Genomic DNA, 19,187 nt, shown 5'->3' with positions numbered 1-19,187 from the left:
CAATTTATACTGAAATGTAAAAGCGAAACTAGCAGCATTATAACCTTGAGAATTCCTCACGCAATTGTTATGTCTGCTGTCTTTGGTTTTACTATTTTACCATAGTGCCTGTACCAGAACACGTAGCTCCTAGCTTCTTTGGCTCATCTATAAAAACTGTTGTGAAGCAGTGAACAGCAGATCGAGCAAACTGCCCCACATCAGTCCAGGAACACTTACTCAATGTTACGCAATTTTTAGGGGAAAATCGACTAAGATCCAAGTAAGACTGAATTCCTTTGGCAACATAAGGTTCCAGGGACGCTAGTAACATTCCCTGGACAAATGAATTGTTTCTGTGGTGGATATGGCAACAGCACACAGTTAGACTTGGTCAATTACCCCTGCAACAGTTTCAGTACACAAATCCATTTTCACACATATTGTATTAGTAAATATGGGTGAACAAACGTTTTCAGTCAATTAGTTTTGATTAAACAAATCTGTTTTTACAAACTGCCTAGAAATCTACTCAACATTTCCATTAAAAGGAACAGTATAATTTTCTTTCTGGCTTTTAATATGCTGAAGATTTTCTTAACATGGCATTAAAACATTTTTGCTGAGTAGTGGCACAGTTGTATTTCCTACTTTTTGAGACAAATACTCCTCCTTAGCTCAGGAAAATTCAACACAATATCAGATTAAGCAAATGAAGAATGATTATATGGACACAGAAGGAAAGATCAGAGTGTGATATACATTATATATAAATACAAGCACTATTTTTCTTTAACAGTGGGTTTATGTTACAAGTAACAGAAAACAGCTCCACATTACAGCACTGAAATTTATAATTCAATGTAGAGGATGTAAAATTCGGGGAACTTTAAAAAATAATCAAAAGCAACAATTTATTATTCTAAGGAAAAGTGTTATTACTGTTTTTTTGCAATGAATGCAAAGAGTACTTTAACCTGACAGCTCTTCTTTTGCTTCAATGCAAGGTCTGCCTGTAGCAGGGAAGCAAAACCAAGCTTGCAGACTCCAAATCACCAGCTGATCAAAGCCCACGCTGTGTAACACAAGACAAAATTTCTTCTGTCCTGAATAGATTTGCATAATCGACAGAATTTAGCTTGGCTCAGTTATTTAAACAGAAGTGTACTAATCTGATCCATTTCATCATTCATCTTCGCATTGACAGCAGCTGATGGAAAAAATATATACACTAATAAATTAACTATGTATTAACATTGCCTTTAGGCTGAATTTTAACTGCTTCCTTCTCTTTCTGGAACTTTATTTCTATCAGCAAAGAAAATGTTCTTCAGATAAAAAGCTATTACCAATGGCATGGCTGTTAAAATTTTTATTTCAGTTTAATTCAAACTTGCTAGCATTTTCCTCAGAGCACATCATCAATTATAAATAATTCTCTTATCAATAAGAAATTAAAGGCACATCATACAATTTACTTCACTGTAGGAAAAAAGTGGTATCAGTAGTCATGTGAAAATATAGATTGTATTTTGAACTAGAATATAAACTGACAGGAGATGTGTTTACTCTTTCTGCTAAGGCCACTAGGGAACTAGGAGAAATTTTATCTTATTTCTAGAGGACTGGAGAGAAGAAACATTCTAAGATTTTCCTTTTAACTTTGCAATTATTAGGACCTACTTGTTACAGGAGCAATCCCTTAAAGCAGGAAAAGAAGCAGCCCAGTCCTAACAAAGAGAAAGTCATAAACTCCCCATGCTTTCTTCAACTTTGTAAGTACAGCTCAAAAATACATAGAAAAGTCCACATTAGCACAGTAAATGTACCACTGAAATAACTAGTATTTTAGCTATGCATATCATACAGTGTGCATTAAATTATTAGCTTGAGCTTTCCATTAATTTTTGGTGTAATTCACATTTACTCCTTATTGTAATGCATGCAGTAAAGCACAAATTCATTATGTTTTTATCTTGGTTTTTTGCCACGTTTTTGCTGCGTGTGGCAGGTATCAATGCACAGCTGGAAATACCAATTAATTTGAAATGTACACAAAATACTGGTAAGGAATTGTTAGGCAATGAATTCACAATAGGCAGGCGCTACTCCTAGGTGACATGGCCTGAAACAAATATATACCTTCCCCTTTGTTCTCTAATCTGGCTACTCATAAATTACAGCATTAAACACACTGTGTCAGTTTGCCTTTAAAGCTGTCAGTGGCTTGAGCTCAAGTTGCCTAAATGTCAGAAGGAGGTGTCATATCTGTTTGGAGGGAGAGAGAAAGAAGTCACGTGTCACAAGTGCTTGCTGCTTTCCTTAATAAATTTCTAACTCTGTTGTGGTAGAACTGGTATAAGAACATGATCAGGAAAATTTACATTTTGAAGTACAGCTGAAAATCTTTGCAGCTCTAAAGAATTGCTAGAAATACAGAGAATGAAAATACATGTTTTTAAACTACCAAAGATGTACCCATTAACTGCTCCTTAAACTTAGCCAAAACAGTACAGTATCAACCTTAAGGGCTGCTGGTAGACCTACAGTTACCAAAAATGCTACAGCTACATCTGAAAATAAGTAAGTGTAATTCTCCACTTTGTTCCTATATATACTTCCCTTTGCAACAAATCTGGATAAAGCACAAAATTATACAAATACTATACCATGAAATACGAATACAGAAGATTCTCTACACACATTTGCAAATGTTCACTTCTTGCACAAAATGTATTCATTACGAGCATTTCAGCCTATACTTTAAAATATAGGTTGGAAGTAAATGAACAAGCCACACTCCTCCACTACTAAACCATCATGCCTTTGAACAAAAGACAGGTCCTGCCTCAAGGGCTCTAAACCAAAGCATTTCTGATGTTGTCTCTGGGAAACTTTTGCATATGATAAAAACCCAGAAATCCACGGTAAGAGGACAATCCTTCAAGGAAAGTTCTACTTTTTCAATCCTCTTTCCAAGAAAAAACCCCCCACTTTTATTAGTTGTATAATAAAGGCTAAACAGGCCCACTGCACAGTCAGACAAGTTCCCATAAGCATACATTCCCAATAGGAATAAGTGGGATTCTCTACTCAGCTCAGTGCGCTGGATGGCTTCACAGCCACAGCACGTCTCTGCTACCCATCAAGCCAGCCATCCCAGGAAGTACTTTCTGTGGTTTTTGGTACTTTACAGTAACATACATTTACTAGTGTAAATTTGGTATGAACACATTGCCTAATCTTTGCACTCTTCGAGACCTAAAGTTCAGCATGTGCTACCCCTGTATATGCCTTTCCATAAAAATAATGCCTTTTGACAGCTATTCATCACAAACTGGAATAATTAAGGCCCCTTATCCTTAATGGGCAATGGAGTTCAATGAATAAAAATTGAACAAATAATTTATTAGTAGACATTTCTCAGCTTGTACACTGTAAACTACACATGAGCTTAATCTTTACTCTGGGACTTTTTCTGAGAAATTTCTGTAAATGAAAACTGTTATTTTGAGCAGTCAACAGTACAAATGACTCCATTATGAATCTGCAACATAAAAACATTTTTCCTTAAGGAACTTATTTATAAGGAAATTCCTACTGCCACATAATAATACTGCATTCTACTTTATAAGGATCATGTTGCTCTTAATGAAAAATGCTGTTTATGAGTATAGCAGTCAGGTGTTTAAGCAAACTCATATTTGGAGTAATTTTTTGTTTTCTTCTGTCTTCCTGAATCTTCCCTAAAGCTTATGGCTTACTGTAATAAATAAGTTCACCTTTATATAATCCGTAAATATTTACTAAATTCCTTAATTGCAAAATAAATAATATTAATAATTAGCATATTTTTTAAACCAAAAAATTTGGCCAACACATGCAATACTGTAATCAGTGTGTCTCCTCCTTTCTAACCACAAATACCACCTAGTAATGATCTGCAAATTGAGTACCAAGCAGCTATAGAGGAAGAGAATTCAGTAGAAACACAGTGTGACAGCAGTGTTCAAAGAGGTGCAAATATGCAGTTGTGTGTTGTGAAATACAAGCAGCATTTCTTTTAAAACAGTTGAACACCAGAGTTCAGCAGGAAAACAAATAAATTCAAAAGGCTAACCAGTGTTTATTAGAAGTGCCATACACTACTATATCCCCATTGATACTTAGCATTTATATAGTATTTTAAATGTTTAAGGTGCTATACAAATGCTATCTAGAAGAAACATATTATCCAAAGGTGGAATACAAATCCAAAGTGAATGGTGATCAGATGAATGGCATCATGACAGAAAAGTGTAATGTAATTAATACAGAGAGAGACTACTTTATAAATCAACTAGCTATACATGAACTATAATCAAAGATCACATATTTTACAAGGGGAATATATAGATATAAAATTATTACCATTCCTTAAATAGGTTTCTATAACAAGGAATTGCCACAGGACCTGCAACTGGCTCCGCAGTCGTCTAACTCAGGAGTCATAGGAATCAAGGAATCCACTTCAGTGACAGAGACAGCTTATTTCAAGTGCTAATACGAACAAGTGCTAAGAGCCATCATTCTTATACATCAATGCGGACTCCATGCTTTATAGACATTAATTCTCTAGTGCCTGTTAGATACATGATAAATGAACATAAATGAGGTAAAGATGCTGTAATTGCCACATACAGCCAGTATGGCAAAGGAGGAGTTTTTCCAAATGGGCAGATCCAGAGGCCATGACGAATCCCGTCACGGACATGATGAGAAGTCCAGGATATGAACAACATCCAGGGAAGAAAGCACCATGAATCCTTAAGCCTGAAAAGGTGCATAATAAACTTTAATGTCAAAGCCGCAACAGGAATCACAGTAGAACAATGAAGAAGTGGTCTCTGTGGAAGAGTCAGAGCAGCCTGCAGAAAAGAAAAACATAAATGGCAATGACTACAGCCATGACAAGAAAATAAATGTTTCAGGGGTGTTTAAAGGTGTACTGGTAAGTGGCTAGGTGGAAGTGCAAAGAAAAGCATACTGTTTCTTTCCACTGTAGCTGATCAAAATCAACAGTCTGACTGTTGAGATGTATGACAGCTGCATGCTGCCCTGTCTCTGTTGTGTGACACGAATCATGCATCCTGCTAAGCACTATCAGCTGCAAAACATGGAGGGAGAGCGACAAGGTATGCTATTTTCCATAGTCAAATGACAGTATACAAGGAATTCTTAGCCTGCCACACTGATTATATGCATTTAATTTCAAGATAACTAAAAGGAAAACAACCATACAATACAGAAGAAATATTAAATATGCTTTACTTGAAATACTTCATATGCTCTAATGGCATTTATTTTCAAGAATGCATCCTGTATTATACTACACTTAGCAGCCATAAAGTTGTTTTAGTTGGACAATATCTAAACCAGAACAGTGATTTCCAACACAACAAAAATATGATCTAAGTTATGCGTATTTTGATCACACAACAGTATTCTTTAAGCACAGGCAAAAGACAAGTGTAGAAGCCAACATCTGAATCGTTTGTGACTAGGGTTTTTATATCAAGAACTTGTTTAACATTAACTCAGTTGAAAGTCTGCTATTGGTTTTAATCAAGGTGAATGTCTAGCTAGTGAGGTTAAATTTACCCTTTTTAAAAAGTCATAATTATCAACTTAATACACATACTTGAGAAAATATTCTGGATGTACTTACTGGCAGCAGCTATAACTATCTCCACAGAAGACAGTAAAACAGATATATAAATATATTGTATTTCTAAGCAATAAATAAGTAGATTCTTGTCATCTAAGCCCAGAAGAAATGACAACACATTACTACACAAGGGTTGGTGTAATATTAACTGGCTTAATTCAGATACAGGTGAATACTCAGAAAGACTGAAACAGGCACCAGAGACATACTCCTTGTACATGATAGTGTATCTGATTGGTATGTTGAACGCATCCCTCACTGCACCTACTGCAGAAAGCAAACAAAACATCACTAAAAGACAGCAGCCAGGAACTCTCGTTAAAACTTCGGTTGTGTTAATTGTTGCACAATTCAACAGCCACAGTACCTGACAGTGGGACTCTGGAATAGCTTCATCAAGTGTCTGTGGATAATTTAGAGAACTGCTTGAAACCCTTCTCTATACCTAAACTTTCATGTAGCTTTAGCCAAGAAATATAGAGATGGAAACTTACGTAGCCTGTGCTTTAAAAAAATGCCAATGTTAAAAGGCTTACAGAAAGCTTTTCTCAATCAGCTTCCACCACATGCTTGTTCATGACTCTCAGTCAGGTTACAGGTTTACAAAGCTCATAAACCGTCTCAACAACTTTTAACTGTAACGGTATGGACCCAACTCACTGAAGTTGGTGCAAAGGGTATGTTTTCTACAATCTCATTTCTGTTTCATACAAGCAGATAGTTCACAGACTAAAGTAGAAAAGTCTTGTGATGGTGCTATTGTCTATCATGTACTCTAAAAAGATAGTCAGATTTCTGTTGCTGTCAGCAAGAGCCTAAAAAGTCCATACTAGTCTAATTTTGAAAAACCACACCAGCTAGTGATACATTTTGGCAGACATTCTACTGACTAGTCACTATTTCTGCATTTTGAGAAAAACAGTTGCGAAGTCTCTACTAGTCTCTTCCCTTTGTCCTATAGAGGCTAGGTGCTAACAGCAACACAGTAAGGAGAATCTGAATGTTAATTACATATACAGTTTATCAGTCTTAGGGCCAATCTTTATCCAAGTTCGGGGAAGTGATGCTTCAATTGTTTTCATACACAACTTATGATGCGAGGGTTGCTCATACAGCAAGCCCAAGCGCTCAATTTTAGCAAAAGAAAACCCTATTTTGTAATTGTAGTACAGTTATTTGGCTTCTGAAATGCTATTACCCGAGTTCTCAGAAAGGAAAAAGTCTGTTTCACGTTTCACATTCTGTAACTAGAGGAACATTTACATCCTTGAGCTGCCAAGCCCAAGAGACAGACACATAGTTCTACTTGGCAATATAAGCTTTTACACTCTTTCTCCTAACAGGCAAATTTGTTTGCCTTAGAAATCACCAGATCTTAAAAAAGAATAAAGAAAACAAATAACAGTACAACACTTTTCTGCTTTAAACCTCTTGGAAAGAGATGTTCATAGTTTGGGTAGATTTATGGGGACATTGACCACGAGAGTGGTCAGGCTATAGATGGAAACATAATTATTCATGACACAAATTACTTTTTCATTTGCCTACATGTTCAATCAGGTGCACGACCTTCTTGAAGCTCCTGATCTTCCAGTCTCTCTCATACACTACAATGAGCAGCTGAAGACAGGAGATGACAATTGCATGCAGGGAAACCCAAGCAAATTCTTTGCTTCAACGCTCAAAGCGACACCGCAAAATTTATGCAACAGCACAGGATCCCTCATTCATATTCTATGATGCTTCATAATCCTTATGTCCTTAGTTTTAAGGCTGATCTATAAATTCAACGTTAAAGTAATTGTACATGTGTGCAAAACTTATTCTCCAACTCCAGAAATGCTCCCGTGCAGCCCAGGTTGGTCAGCAATGGCACATCAAGAACCTGTGTTATGCATGTTTGCTGGCACAATCTTGCTCGACACTGACTGCATGCCCTACACTTTCAGAAGCTGGTGAGTCTTAAGCTGCAAGTTACCAATTTCTCCACATCTATTCTGCAACTTGAGTGTTTGGGCTACAGTCCTGGGGAGCCCTGGGAGCAGCCCATCATACTGATGTTTATTACCAATGCTGAGGATGATGACTGGCTGCAATAACTTTCAGCTTCACAGCTAGTCAATGACAGATTCTTCAAATACCGATTCTCAGATGCTTCTACTCTTGTGTGTATACAATACACAGTAAAAAGTACATGGAATACAAAGAACTACTAATTCTAAGTAGCAAAGTCCTTGTAGACTTTTTAGTTGTTGCAAAAATAATGCGGGCAAAAGGGCAGATCACGTGCTACTTGGTACACACGTATTTATCAGAGTAAACACATAAATACCACAGGTAACCATTTACCCTGAATACACCAGAAAAATAAGGATGATACTCAGTCAAATAATCCAAGCAGCAAGCTGTGTCAGCAGGAACAAGAGTAGACGGCTGGAGTAGCGTGAAGGTAGCAGTTGGAGGTAGAAGGCAATACTGCCTTGTGCTGCACAGAAGGGTTAATTCATAGAAGTAACCCGTCAGCACATTTATGAGTGATGATGAGCTTTATAGATAACTGTGTAATGAACGTGCTATTGTTACAAATTAGTAACAGTGGTGTGGTTAGCTAATTACATTTAATTTATTAGTTACTCAGTAATGTGTTGCATAACACATTACTCCAGGTTGTTTAGCCTGGAGAAGAGGAGGCTGAGGGGAGACCTCATTGCTTTCTATAACTGCCTGAAAGGAGGTTGTAGAGAGGAGGGAGCTGGCCTCTTCTCCCAAGTGATAGGGGACAGGACAAGAGGGAATGGCCTCAAGCTCTGGCAGGGGAGGTTTAGGCTGGACATTAGGAAAAAATTTTTCACAGAAAGGGTCATTGGGCACTGGAACAGGCTGCCCAGGGAGGTGGTTGAGTCACCTTCCCTGGAGGTGTTTAAGGCACGGGGGGGATGAGGTGCTAAGGGGCATGGTTTAGTGTTTGATAGGAATGGTTGGACTCGATGATCCGGTGGGTCTCTTCCAACCTGGTTATTCTATGATTCTATGATTCTATAAACACTGTCATCTCTTAAATCAGTTACTCTGAATTCTGCAATCCAGAGAGGAAGAATGGGACTGGAACTAATAAATATGTAGTTAAAAAGTATCCTATAAAGTAATACATTACATAGGCAACAGCCTGAAAGTAGGACGTGAACTTGAAGGCCCATCATATTGCGCTGAGGAAATTAAAATCAGGCCTAGCTAGCCAGGCAGCAACACAGCAGAAAAGTTTATGGGGATTATATTTTATTGCTAAACTAAAAAGACTCTGATGGCATTGCAAGAAGATATAAAAGCTACAACAGTTTTGGTTTTTTTTTTCTTTTTAAAAAGACAGAATTGTGGTATGCATGTGACACAAAAGAATTTAATCTATACTCTTTGGCTCAGATGAAGTCTCACCTAAAATAACAAATACAGGTTGGGACTCAACCCCTTACAGAAAACTTAGGCGAAAGGCTATCCAAAGGACATGAGAAAAATAGTAAGTGGCTTAGAAAACATAAATCCAGACCCTTCAGATTTTTTTACAAATTATTTAATCAAGAAGAGACTTTTTGTAAAGCATAATGGTTTTGCAAGTCATAAAAGTAATGTTGCCACTGCTGTAAGGGTCAAGAGACCTGCACAGGATATGGTTTACAGGTAAATATCTTTTATTAGCCCAGTTATCATATGGAAGGGGAAGGAGTTTGTAGGCAAGTGACTATGAAAAAGCCTTTGAACATCCTGACCTCAGCTAAGTAGCTTGGATACTAAAAGGCTATTCCTTTACCTGCAGCATCTTGTACTCCTGGTACGAAAAAACATGTTTTGGGGAGAGCATACCCATTACTTGCCTTTCCTAGAGAGACCCTGAAGAATAAGAAAACAGGATCTGACTACAATACTTTAGGCTGAATATTAGAAAACCCATTGCTAGCTGCTTGGGAACTGAAATAGCATCAGAACAGATTAAATCTTGAAATTGCAATGATTTAATTGCTTGGGATACCAGGAATAGCCTACAAAACATTCTCCATCGTGGAAAGCGTAAGCACATTTAACCTTGTCTCAAAGCAGGCAGTAAAGAGACAGGTCACCTCCCAGTTCTGTGAGACGCTACAATCCTCAACTTTCTGAACAGATACTGGTTAAGAGTGTCACCTAGTGGTCACAATTACATAAAAACGGTGGTGACAGCCTCAACTGCAAGAAAAAGTAGCAATAAGACTTCAACAATACCTTCTAATAACTAGCCATTCATTACTTGCAATTACTGATTTTAAAATAAGAAAATATACATTATAATAAAAACAGATTTAAATGCTTAACCAAAATGTTAATATTCTAGGACCCATTAGGAGGTTGTAGCAAGGTGAGAGTTGGTCTCTTCTCCTTCGTAGCTAGTGACAGGACAAGGGGAAAAGGCCTCAAGACGTGCCAGGGGAGATTTAGGTTGGATATCAGAAGGAATTTTTTTACTGAAAGGGTTGAAATGCATTGGAACAGGCTGCCCAGGGAGGCAGTTGAGCCATCAACCCTGCAGGTGTTTAAAAGGCAAGTAGATGCTGTACTTGAGGACATGGCCTAGTGGCGGATTAGCAGGGCTGGATCAATGGTTGGACTTGATAAAGGTCTTTTCCAACCAAAACCACTCTGTTATTCTGTGATTAATCAATCAAACTAGCTCTCCTCTACACATTTTTTTAATTTTACAGTATTTCCATACGCAAAAAGTACAGAAAAGGAGAGAGCAAGGGACTGCCTAGGGAGGAAGAATGCCAGGTGCCAGTACATACTGGAGCCTGACTGGCTGGAAAGTTGTCTGGAGGAAATTCAACTTGTTGAATAACAAGTTGAATCTGAGCTGGCAATGTGACCTTGTGGCAAAGGCAGCCCGCAGTATGCTGGGCTTGCATTAGGAAGGCTGCCAGCAGGTATAGTGAGCTGATCCTTCCCTTTCTCTTCACCACTGGTAAGGCCACCTCTGGAGTGCTGAGTCTGGTCCTGACACTTCAAGACAGACACGGTGTTAGTGGAAATCGAGTCCAGAAAAGGGCCACTAAGATCATGAAGAGACTTGAACACCTCATATAGGAGGGAAGGACGAGAGCTGGGACTGTGCAGCCTGGAGAGGAGAAGGCTCAGGGGAGATGTCATCAAGGTGCCCACTAAGAGGGAAAGAGGCAGTGGGCACAAATGGAAACATAGGAGGTTCCTCCTAAATGTAAGAAAACGTGGCTTTTTTCCACCACTGCGACCATGACTGCTGCCCAAAAAGGTGGTGGAGTGTACATCAATGGAGATATTCAAGTTGTCTGTACGTGGTCCTGAGCAACTGGCTCCGGGTGAGCCTGCTTCAGCAGTGGAATTTTGGAAGATGACCTCCAGAAGACCCTTCCAACCACAACCATTTTGTAATTCTGTGAAAATGCCCTCTTTGCTGAAGAGAAGTACAAGGAGGAAACCGACTATATGTGCAGATAGGAAGACTTCTTTTCTCTACAACAAATAATGATATTGTACGCAAACAAAAGCTATTTTCCCATTGGAAATCTGATTTTTACAATTCAACTCTAAATGCTTCTTGCACTAAGCTGTCTCCCAACATTAAAAAATTGGTAAAACATTTTGCATTGACCTTCTTTAATTAATTAAAGGATTACAACAAGCTGCAATTTTCCCTCCACCTCCTTCCTTCCTCTGCTTCCTAGGAGCTACTTCCTCTGACATTCATACGAGAAAAGTAACACTATATGAGCAAACTGGAGCAGGGAATGAAGGTGAGAGGTCAAACAACTATGTTATGTTCTGACTGAATGGATAAAGGTTGGCATCATCCCCTTATCCTGTACAAGTACATATGTAGGCGCAGGTGTACATTTCTGGGGAAGGAGGATTAAGTAGCATGTATGCATACCTACACTAGCAATGACAGCATAAACCAACTGTGAGGACCCGTGTTGCTGAGCAGAGCAAATTCTTGATAACAACCAGAGTGGCACGGCTCTGGGTATGGGGACCAGGAGCTACCTAGAGGTAAGGAATGTCTGCCTGAGGTACAAAATACAGAAGAGACTCTTGTGGTCAGTGAAAACTGCATATATATATGTTTTGGAGCAGACAAGAGGACAGGGATATATTTATATATACGTACATGTGTGAATGGGGAAGCAGGAACAGGTCACAACTAAATCACTGGAGAACAGCTGAAAAAGAGCGCTATAACCTGGTAGTACTAATACTGTTGAGAAAGCCTGTTCTAACGAGCAGTTCTGCAAATGGACAATGATCACATATATACTTTAACAAGAGCCAGTTCACCATTTTACTTTTTTTTTCATGACACTTCAATGACACTTGCATACAAAGATAATGCCCATGTATCTATTAAAAATGATCTAATTAAAGTGTCATTGGAACTTCTTTGTTTAGGATATGGCAGAAGAAAAATAAACAGTGATGAAGAAAGAAAATAAACAATCACTGATCTATTGACTTACCTTTAATGACAGGGAGCCAGCAAGGAAGAAGTGGTCCACATCAATGATGGAGGCGAGGAAGCCAGCCAGAGTGACCTCAGTGAAGTCACTTTTCTTCCTGAGTCCAATCACTATTGCCCAGGACCACATCCCTAGTATGCCATGCACTGCATTATCAGAGAGGGCTCGGAGCCAGTCATTTTGCTGAATGAAGGGAAACTGCATAAGTCTGTCTGCTACAAAGCAGAATACTCCCAAACCTAGACTAGAAATAACTGAAGCAGTGCTGAAAGTTTGGAGGAGAGCGTGGGCCTTTTCAGTCTCAGATGCCATGGCAAAAACAAAGTCACAGCACACAAAATGTCACCAGGGTAAACACTGTGCATCGTCCTTTGTATCGTCAGTTGTTCTACAAAAGGCAGAGAACAGAAAGAAAATTATTAAAGGAAAAAATACATTAGCATAAAGTATCTGTTATCACAGCTACTACTGAGCATAAACCCCCCAAATTCTATGTCTGCACATAATATTCCTGGGGAATTTTTTATTTCATTTAATTTGTTCACTTGAACACTACAGCTCTGAATCAAAACACTTGCCCTGTTTTAATAAGAACAAGCACCTCTTTAACATGGAAAGCTTCAACTCCACTTTCTAGAACCTTAAATTTTACAAAATATTATGAAACATGTCTATGATAACAGCGTGAATACGCTTTAAGATTCCTCCTGGGTTTAAATACATGTTATTCATCAAACTAAACCCTTTACACTGTAACAACAAAACAAGATTAAATCTGGAGGATTCATAGGACTGATGCTCAAAAATCTCAAATCCCTCTATGGTACAATGGTTAAAACTGAGTTTCTTATCTACAATCCAAAACACTTACTTCTTTTGCATACAAACACGCAATAAGAAAGATAGAACCACTTAAATATCTTTACTGTTCATTATAAAGACAACCACCATTCAGTGAAGCAGAAGTAACCAAAACTAACTCCAAAACTACATATGCATATCCTCAGTATGTGCTCCAGCAACAAATTCTACTACTGCTACTTCTAGGCCTTGTCTGTTGTCTTTCATGTTAAAAACCAGCCCTTTTTGCAGGAAAAAAAAAAAAAAGAAATTAATCCCAGACATTTTATTTTTCAAAAGTTGACCGCTGTAATTTGAAAATAAAAGCACTGTTAAATAATGAAGGCATTAATAAAAGTCTTTAAAACTTTTTCGTGTTCTGTAATTGTTATGAAACCTCTTTGTACAAGGTGATTTCTTGTGAATAATCTCTGTCCTTAAATAACTGCTTGATACCTCAAAACAAATTTCAAAAATAATTCGAGATCTTTAAAACACTCCCACTCCCAAGAAGTAATTGCAGGATATTTGGATTACAGAGACAGAGTACTCACTTCTGTGACAACATTAAAAAGAAGTGCTTTGAAATAAAATACTCATATAAAATGATGCATTTTTTAGCTTCATTACATTAAATGTATCGAGAAGCAGTCTTTAAGGACTGTATCAATTCTAGCTGTCCCAGCTGCTCTTCTGTCTTTCTGGGGAGCCATGGAGACAGATGGCAGTTTCAAAGCCTACATCCAACCTAAAAATGGGTTCTTCTCAAGAGGTTGCTATTTCTGTGCAATACATTAAACCTTGATAATCCTTCACACAGTTCCGTCAAGGGAATTTTTATTCTGAATGGGCTTTTTGTGAGTGTACTAGACTTCCTTTAAAATGACTTTAAAATATTGAAACAAAACATTTTATGATTTTGAACATGTTAATGATTGTAAGCCCCAGAAAATATAAAATGTTTCTCTCATATTATTTACATGCCTCTTTATTGTAGTTATCTTCAAGACATGACTATTGGCATTGATTTTTATAGAAAATAAGCCCACTGGATTATTTATTTGGAAAACATTTTTAAAAATGTGAAGAAAGCATGAATAATACATGCACTTTGCACACAGATGAGAAAAAGTGGGTCATGTTTAGAGTCTGTTAACCATGACTGTGCCTTTTCTGAATGAATACATCGACACAAAGTATACCCTGAAACACTAGAACTGCCATTTTCTGGTGAGTGACTTTACAATACACAGCACATTTCTGAATAAACTGCATTTTAAGGAGCAAATGGCAATCGCCTCACAAATGTTTCTACTATGTAACTACCAACGACGGATTGGGTTTTACTTAAAACCACCATAGAATCTGAATAAGAATTCAATCTGTGAGGAGCTGATGCAGCAACATACTTTCAATTTAAAAGTACACCAGATTTCAGAATCAAACTCACCCTGAGACGAGGAGAACGTAATATTTCCATTGCAGTTGCTTTATGCCAGTTGCAACTGTGGTCCAAGCAGCAGTGTTGAGCCTTTGCACTTTCTGAATCCAGTCTACTCAGTCCAGTGCAGGGAAGACCAAACATCGTTTGCTTCATCCTAAATGAATCGAACTAGGCTGTAGGAAGCACCCATACTACACAAAGCCCTTCGAACTCCCTACAAAGCATACATGAAAACAACAGTCAAAAATACAGAAAACAGCAACACCTTTTTAATGAATTCCAGAACAAATATAACTGAGCTCAAAGCAACTTCAGCTATAACTTAGAACCTCTGTTAAAGAAACCAGGGGAAAAAGACCATAAAACAAGAGACAGCATAAATAAAGTTGGAACAAGACAATAACCAGAAGATAATAGAACTCCATGTCATAAAACCAGAAAATGGCACTTCCAGCCTTCTGTTTTATGTAATTGCATTTCAAAATTGTAATACAGAGATCTATTTTAACAGATTTTTCCCTGTAGCTGTGTGCCAGAAAGATTCTCACTTAATTAAACTAAAATTCGAGTCACGTCCAAGGATCTCTTTAATTTCATCCCATCAATTAGTGATTTTGGAACAGATAAACAGAGATCTATAAATCCAAACAGCAGCAGAGGTTGGTGTCAGTTCTGCTGTAGGCTTATGCTGCTTTGCTATGGATATTATTAACATGTGCACAAAGCACATGGGAAATGTATCGCCACAGACTTAAGACAATCCAAAATTAGTACAATTTGAGAATTAAGTATCACCAAATAAATATAACAACGCCAACTGGAAAACAAAGACAATATGTTAATGGACGTCTGTGAGCCAGAGTGAAGAATGGAAAGCAAAAATGTGGCTTCAGACTAAAAGCCAAGTCCATGGCATAAGAGTTTGTTTTACCAAGTCTCTGTCATCTTTCATAGACAAAAATGACTGCCTGCTGTCTGTGTAAAAATCAAGGCACATTCCCAGGTACAACACTGTTAAGTGCATACATTATGTGCATCAAGACTGAAATCAGATTAGAAAAAGCAAAACACTGTTTAACCAAAATAATCAGCAAAATTATAACTTTTAAAATAAAAATAGGAATGGTACCCTTTTTTTTGTCTGAAAAATAATGATTTTCAGACTGTTTACAAAATATCATCATGAAATTTCATAGGATTTTCTATCCTATGAGTCTCAGAAAGCACAGTTTTGGAGCTTATACTTTTGTTAAAACAGAACAGTGGGAAACAGATGTATTACACAAGAATGCTTAGACACCTGTGTGTGGTCAGTTCAGTTAAGATGCTGAAGTTAATATTTAGGTTGGGTTTATATAAAACACACGCACACAACAGCTGACACAGTCACACTGCTTAGAGTTGTGATTTCTCATGACATTTTTATAGAGAGGCGGCATTATGCATAATCTCCACCTATACCCACAAAACGTAATCATAGATTATTTTGGCATGGAAGGGATGTTAAAGATCATCCAGCTCCAACCCCTTGTCATGGGCAGGGACACCTCCCACTGGATCGGGCTGCTCAAAGACTCCATCCTACCTGGCCTTAAACATCTCCAGGGATGGAGCAGCCACAACCTCCCTGGGCAACCTGTGCCAGTGCCTCACCACTCTCACGGTGAAGAAATTCTTCCTTATGTCTAGTCTAAATCTGTCCATCTCCAGTTTATACCCATTATGAATAACTCCATAATGCCCAACTATGATTTCAGGTACAGGCTCCAACCTTTAATCTATTTTCACATGGAAAAGCAGATCTGAGCCTAAAACAATCTGAGAAGAAGCGATAACACAAATATTTTTAGGTCGGATAACTATAACGCATTTTACTAGGTTTGGAGGATGGAAGGAGCGTGAAAAGAGGACAAAAGCAAACAAGAAATCTGCAGGACTCTACCTAGAAACAAATGCAATTTTGCTGGTATATTTACTTTCATTTAAGAAAATAACAAAAAACATTTTAACAAACACACAGTTAACATTGTAAATCACTGACAAAACAAGATATTTAGATGGAAGCCCCCAGTATGCATTTTTGGAAACAGCTGACCTTAAGAGGTGTCTGCACTAGAGGTGTAAGAGCAAAACAAAACCACAATGGCCACAATTTTCCTTTAGAAATATCGCTCGCCCAAATGTTTGCCCTGATGCTCGCTCGCAGCGCAACCCGAGTAACGCGGGGCAAGTGACCAGGCATAGGGGGCTACTGAACGGGCGTGGGGGGGCTACCAAACAGGCGTGGGAGTGGGGGACTATCAAACAGGCATGGGGGGCTACCAAACAGGTATGGGGGCGGGGGGCTACCACACGGGCATGGGTGGGGGGCTACCGAACGGGCATGGGGGGCTACTGAATCGATATAGGGGGCTACCGAATGGGCACAGGGGGCTACCGACCGGGCATAAGGGAGCTACTGAATGGATATAGCGGGTCTACCGAACAGGCATAGAGGGGCTACTGAATAGACATAGCAGGGCTACCGAACAGGCATAGGGGGCTACCGACCGGGCATAGAGCGGCTACCGAACGGGCATAGAGGGGCTACCGAACGGGCATAGAGGGGCTACCGAACGGGCATTGGTGGGGGCTACTGAATGAATATAGGGGGGCTACCGAATGGGCACACGGGGCCAGCAAACGGGCATTGGGGGGGCCTACCGACCGGGCATAGGGGTCTACTGAATGGTCATGGCGGGGGCTGCCGACCGGGCATAGGGGGGCTACCGAGCAGGCACGCGGGGCTACTGACCGGGAGCGGGAGGGCAGCACGGCGCCTGCGCGCGGCGGAGCACGCCGGGAGCGGCGGGGGCGGGGCTGGGGCTGGGCCCGGGGGGGAGGCCTGCGGGAGGCGGCGAGGCGGGGCTGGGTGGGCGCGACGGGGTTAAATAAAAGGTGTGAAAGAGAAAACCGCCGTAAAAGAGGGACCCGAAGTAGCCGTGCCTGCCGCAGGGCTGATCGGGCGGGTTTCAGACGCTTCTGAAGCTTCTTTGCTGGCGCTGCGTTCCCGTCCCGGGCTGGTGCGCAGTAGAGCGAGTGGGACCGAAACCGGCTGCGAATCAACTGTGCGGGATTCGTTTCGGAGTGCTGGGAAGCGAGCGTCCTCAGTCAGGGCTGCTGATCTCCATCAATCCCGTGCGGCGAGACTAAAGCTGGGAATAGGGGAGGCTGTAGGGATGAGCCGGGGGCTGGAGCATCTCTGCCGTGAGGACAGACGGACGGGGCGCTTCAGCCTGGAGAAGAGAAGGCTCCGAGACCTTATAGCGACCTTCCAGTACCTGAAGGGGCTGCAGGAAAGCTGGGGATGGACTTTATGTGAAGGCATGTTGTGCTGGGATGAGGGGGAATGGCTTTAAATTGGAGAGGGACAGGTTTAGACTAGGCATAAGGAAGAATTTGTTCTCTATGAGAGTGGTGAGGCAGTGGCACAGGTTGCCCAGGGAAGCTGTGGCTGCCCCATCCCTGGAGGTGTTCAAGGCCAGGCATCCTTGGCCAGCCTGATGCGGTGGGATGTCCCTGCCCATGGCAGGGAGGTTGGAACTGGATGATCTTTAAGGTCCCTTCCAAGCCAAACCATTCTATGATTCTGTTTCTGTGCTGTGCTAACATTTTAAGCTGATGTCATTGATACTGAAACCCCCATCAAATAAACTCTCCAAGACTCATTTTGCAGTTTCAGAAAGCAAGCAGCCTTCATCAGGCCTAGGCAACATGAGGGACTGATCTCCATCAGTCATGGGCAACGAGACAAGAGCAGGTTACAGAATATATTTCTCACTTACAGGCATATGTATACACTTTCCCACAAATCTTATGCATATTCTGTTACTTTCCAAGGACTCATTTTAACGTTGTTGTGAACTTCACAACAGTCAATACTCTTGCTAATTTGGAGCTTTGGCTCCAGCTCTCTGCTTGACCTTCCCTTTGAGATAGGGAAAGGCTCAAAAGAAAAGTGATTATAGAAGAGACATCTGTTTAGCACAGGTCGTACTTCACACAAGTCATTATCTTCAGAAAATGAACAGTGTCTGGAAAAACACTGCCTGAAAGAAAACATGCTATCAGAAAAAAAACCCAGTTACTTTGATGAAATTTTACTTCAGCTTAAACAAAAAATATTCCACTTTTTGTAACAGTAACTACCTGCATCACAAGGATGTAGAAGATTAAAACTGCAGTTTCTGTATTTTTGCCATAATTTTACTATATTTGTGTAAGTACATGTACACATACACATTTACATAAGTAGACAACCTGAAAACAACCCAGACTCAATCATCTTTGATACATCTAGTGAATGAAATATTCCCTTAAACCACAGGTGCATAATGAAATTGGTACTGTTGACAGCTTCCCGAAGGAAAAGGAAAGACAACAGGACCATCAATTTTGTTGAGCAGCAGCAGAGAGTCCCCAGGTTCCCTAGTCTCAGGAAGATACCTGTGAGATTTTAGCATTAGCAGTATAAAGAAGCTGGAGAGATGGGCCTGTATGAACCTCATGAGGTTCAACAAGTCCAAGTGCAAGATCCTACACCTGGGTTGAAGGAAGGTACAGTTTCAATACAGGCCTGGGGACAATGTGATTGAGAGCAGCCCTGCAGAGAAGGGCTTGGGGCTGCTTGTTCATGGGAAGCTCAACATGAGCCAGCAGTGTG

The 19,187-nt window shown here is 39.8% G+C and overlaps 1 protein-coding gene across 2 annotated transcripts; it reads right to left on the bottom strand.

The window, feature by feature from the left end:
- Positions 1 to 3,615: 3,615 nt before the first annotated feature.
- TMEM267 (transmembrane protein 267) lies at positions 3,616 to 17,275 on the bottom strand. Of its 2 annotated transcripts, none has more exons than XM_069880133.1 (4): positions 17,255 to 17,275; positions 14,492 to 14,695; positions 12,202 to 12,589; positions 3,616 to 4,886 (listed from the first exon to the last, which is right to left on the bottom strand). In XM_069880133.1, the coding sequence occupies exons 3-4, from the start codon at positions 12,511 to 12,513 to the stop codon at positions 4,551 to 4,553; spliced, it is 648 nt and encodes a 215-aa protein (XP_069736234.1). In that variant the 5' UTR covers positions 12,514 to 12,589; positions 14,492 to 14,695; positions 17,255 to 17,275; the 3' UTR covers positions 3,616 to 4,550. The 2 variants fall into 2 exon arrangements, with proteins under 2 accessions (XP_069736234.1, XP_069736235.1); XM_069880134.1 differs by lacking the exon at positions 17,255 to 17,275 and adding an exon at positions 16,721 to 16,739 and having other exon boundaries at positions 14,492 to 14,699.
- Between the last annotated feature and the right edge of the window lie 1,912 nt (positions 17,276 to 19,187).

This window comes from Phaenicophaeus curvirostris, chromosome Z (assembly GCF_032191515.1).
Source record: "Phaenicophaeus curvirostris isolate KB17595 chromosome Z, BPBGC_Pcur_1.0, whole genome shotgun sequence".
NCBI classification, from domain to species: Eukaryota; Metazoa; Chordata; class Aves; order Cuculiformes; family Cuculidae; genus Phaenicophaeus; species Phaenicophaeus curvirostris.
Note: the sequence above shows the minus strand (reverse complement) of the source record. Positions and strands in the feature narration are given on the sequence as shown.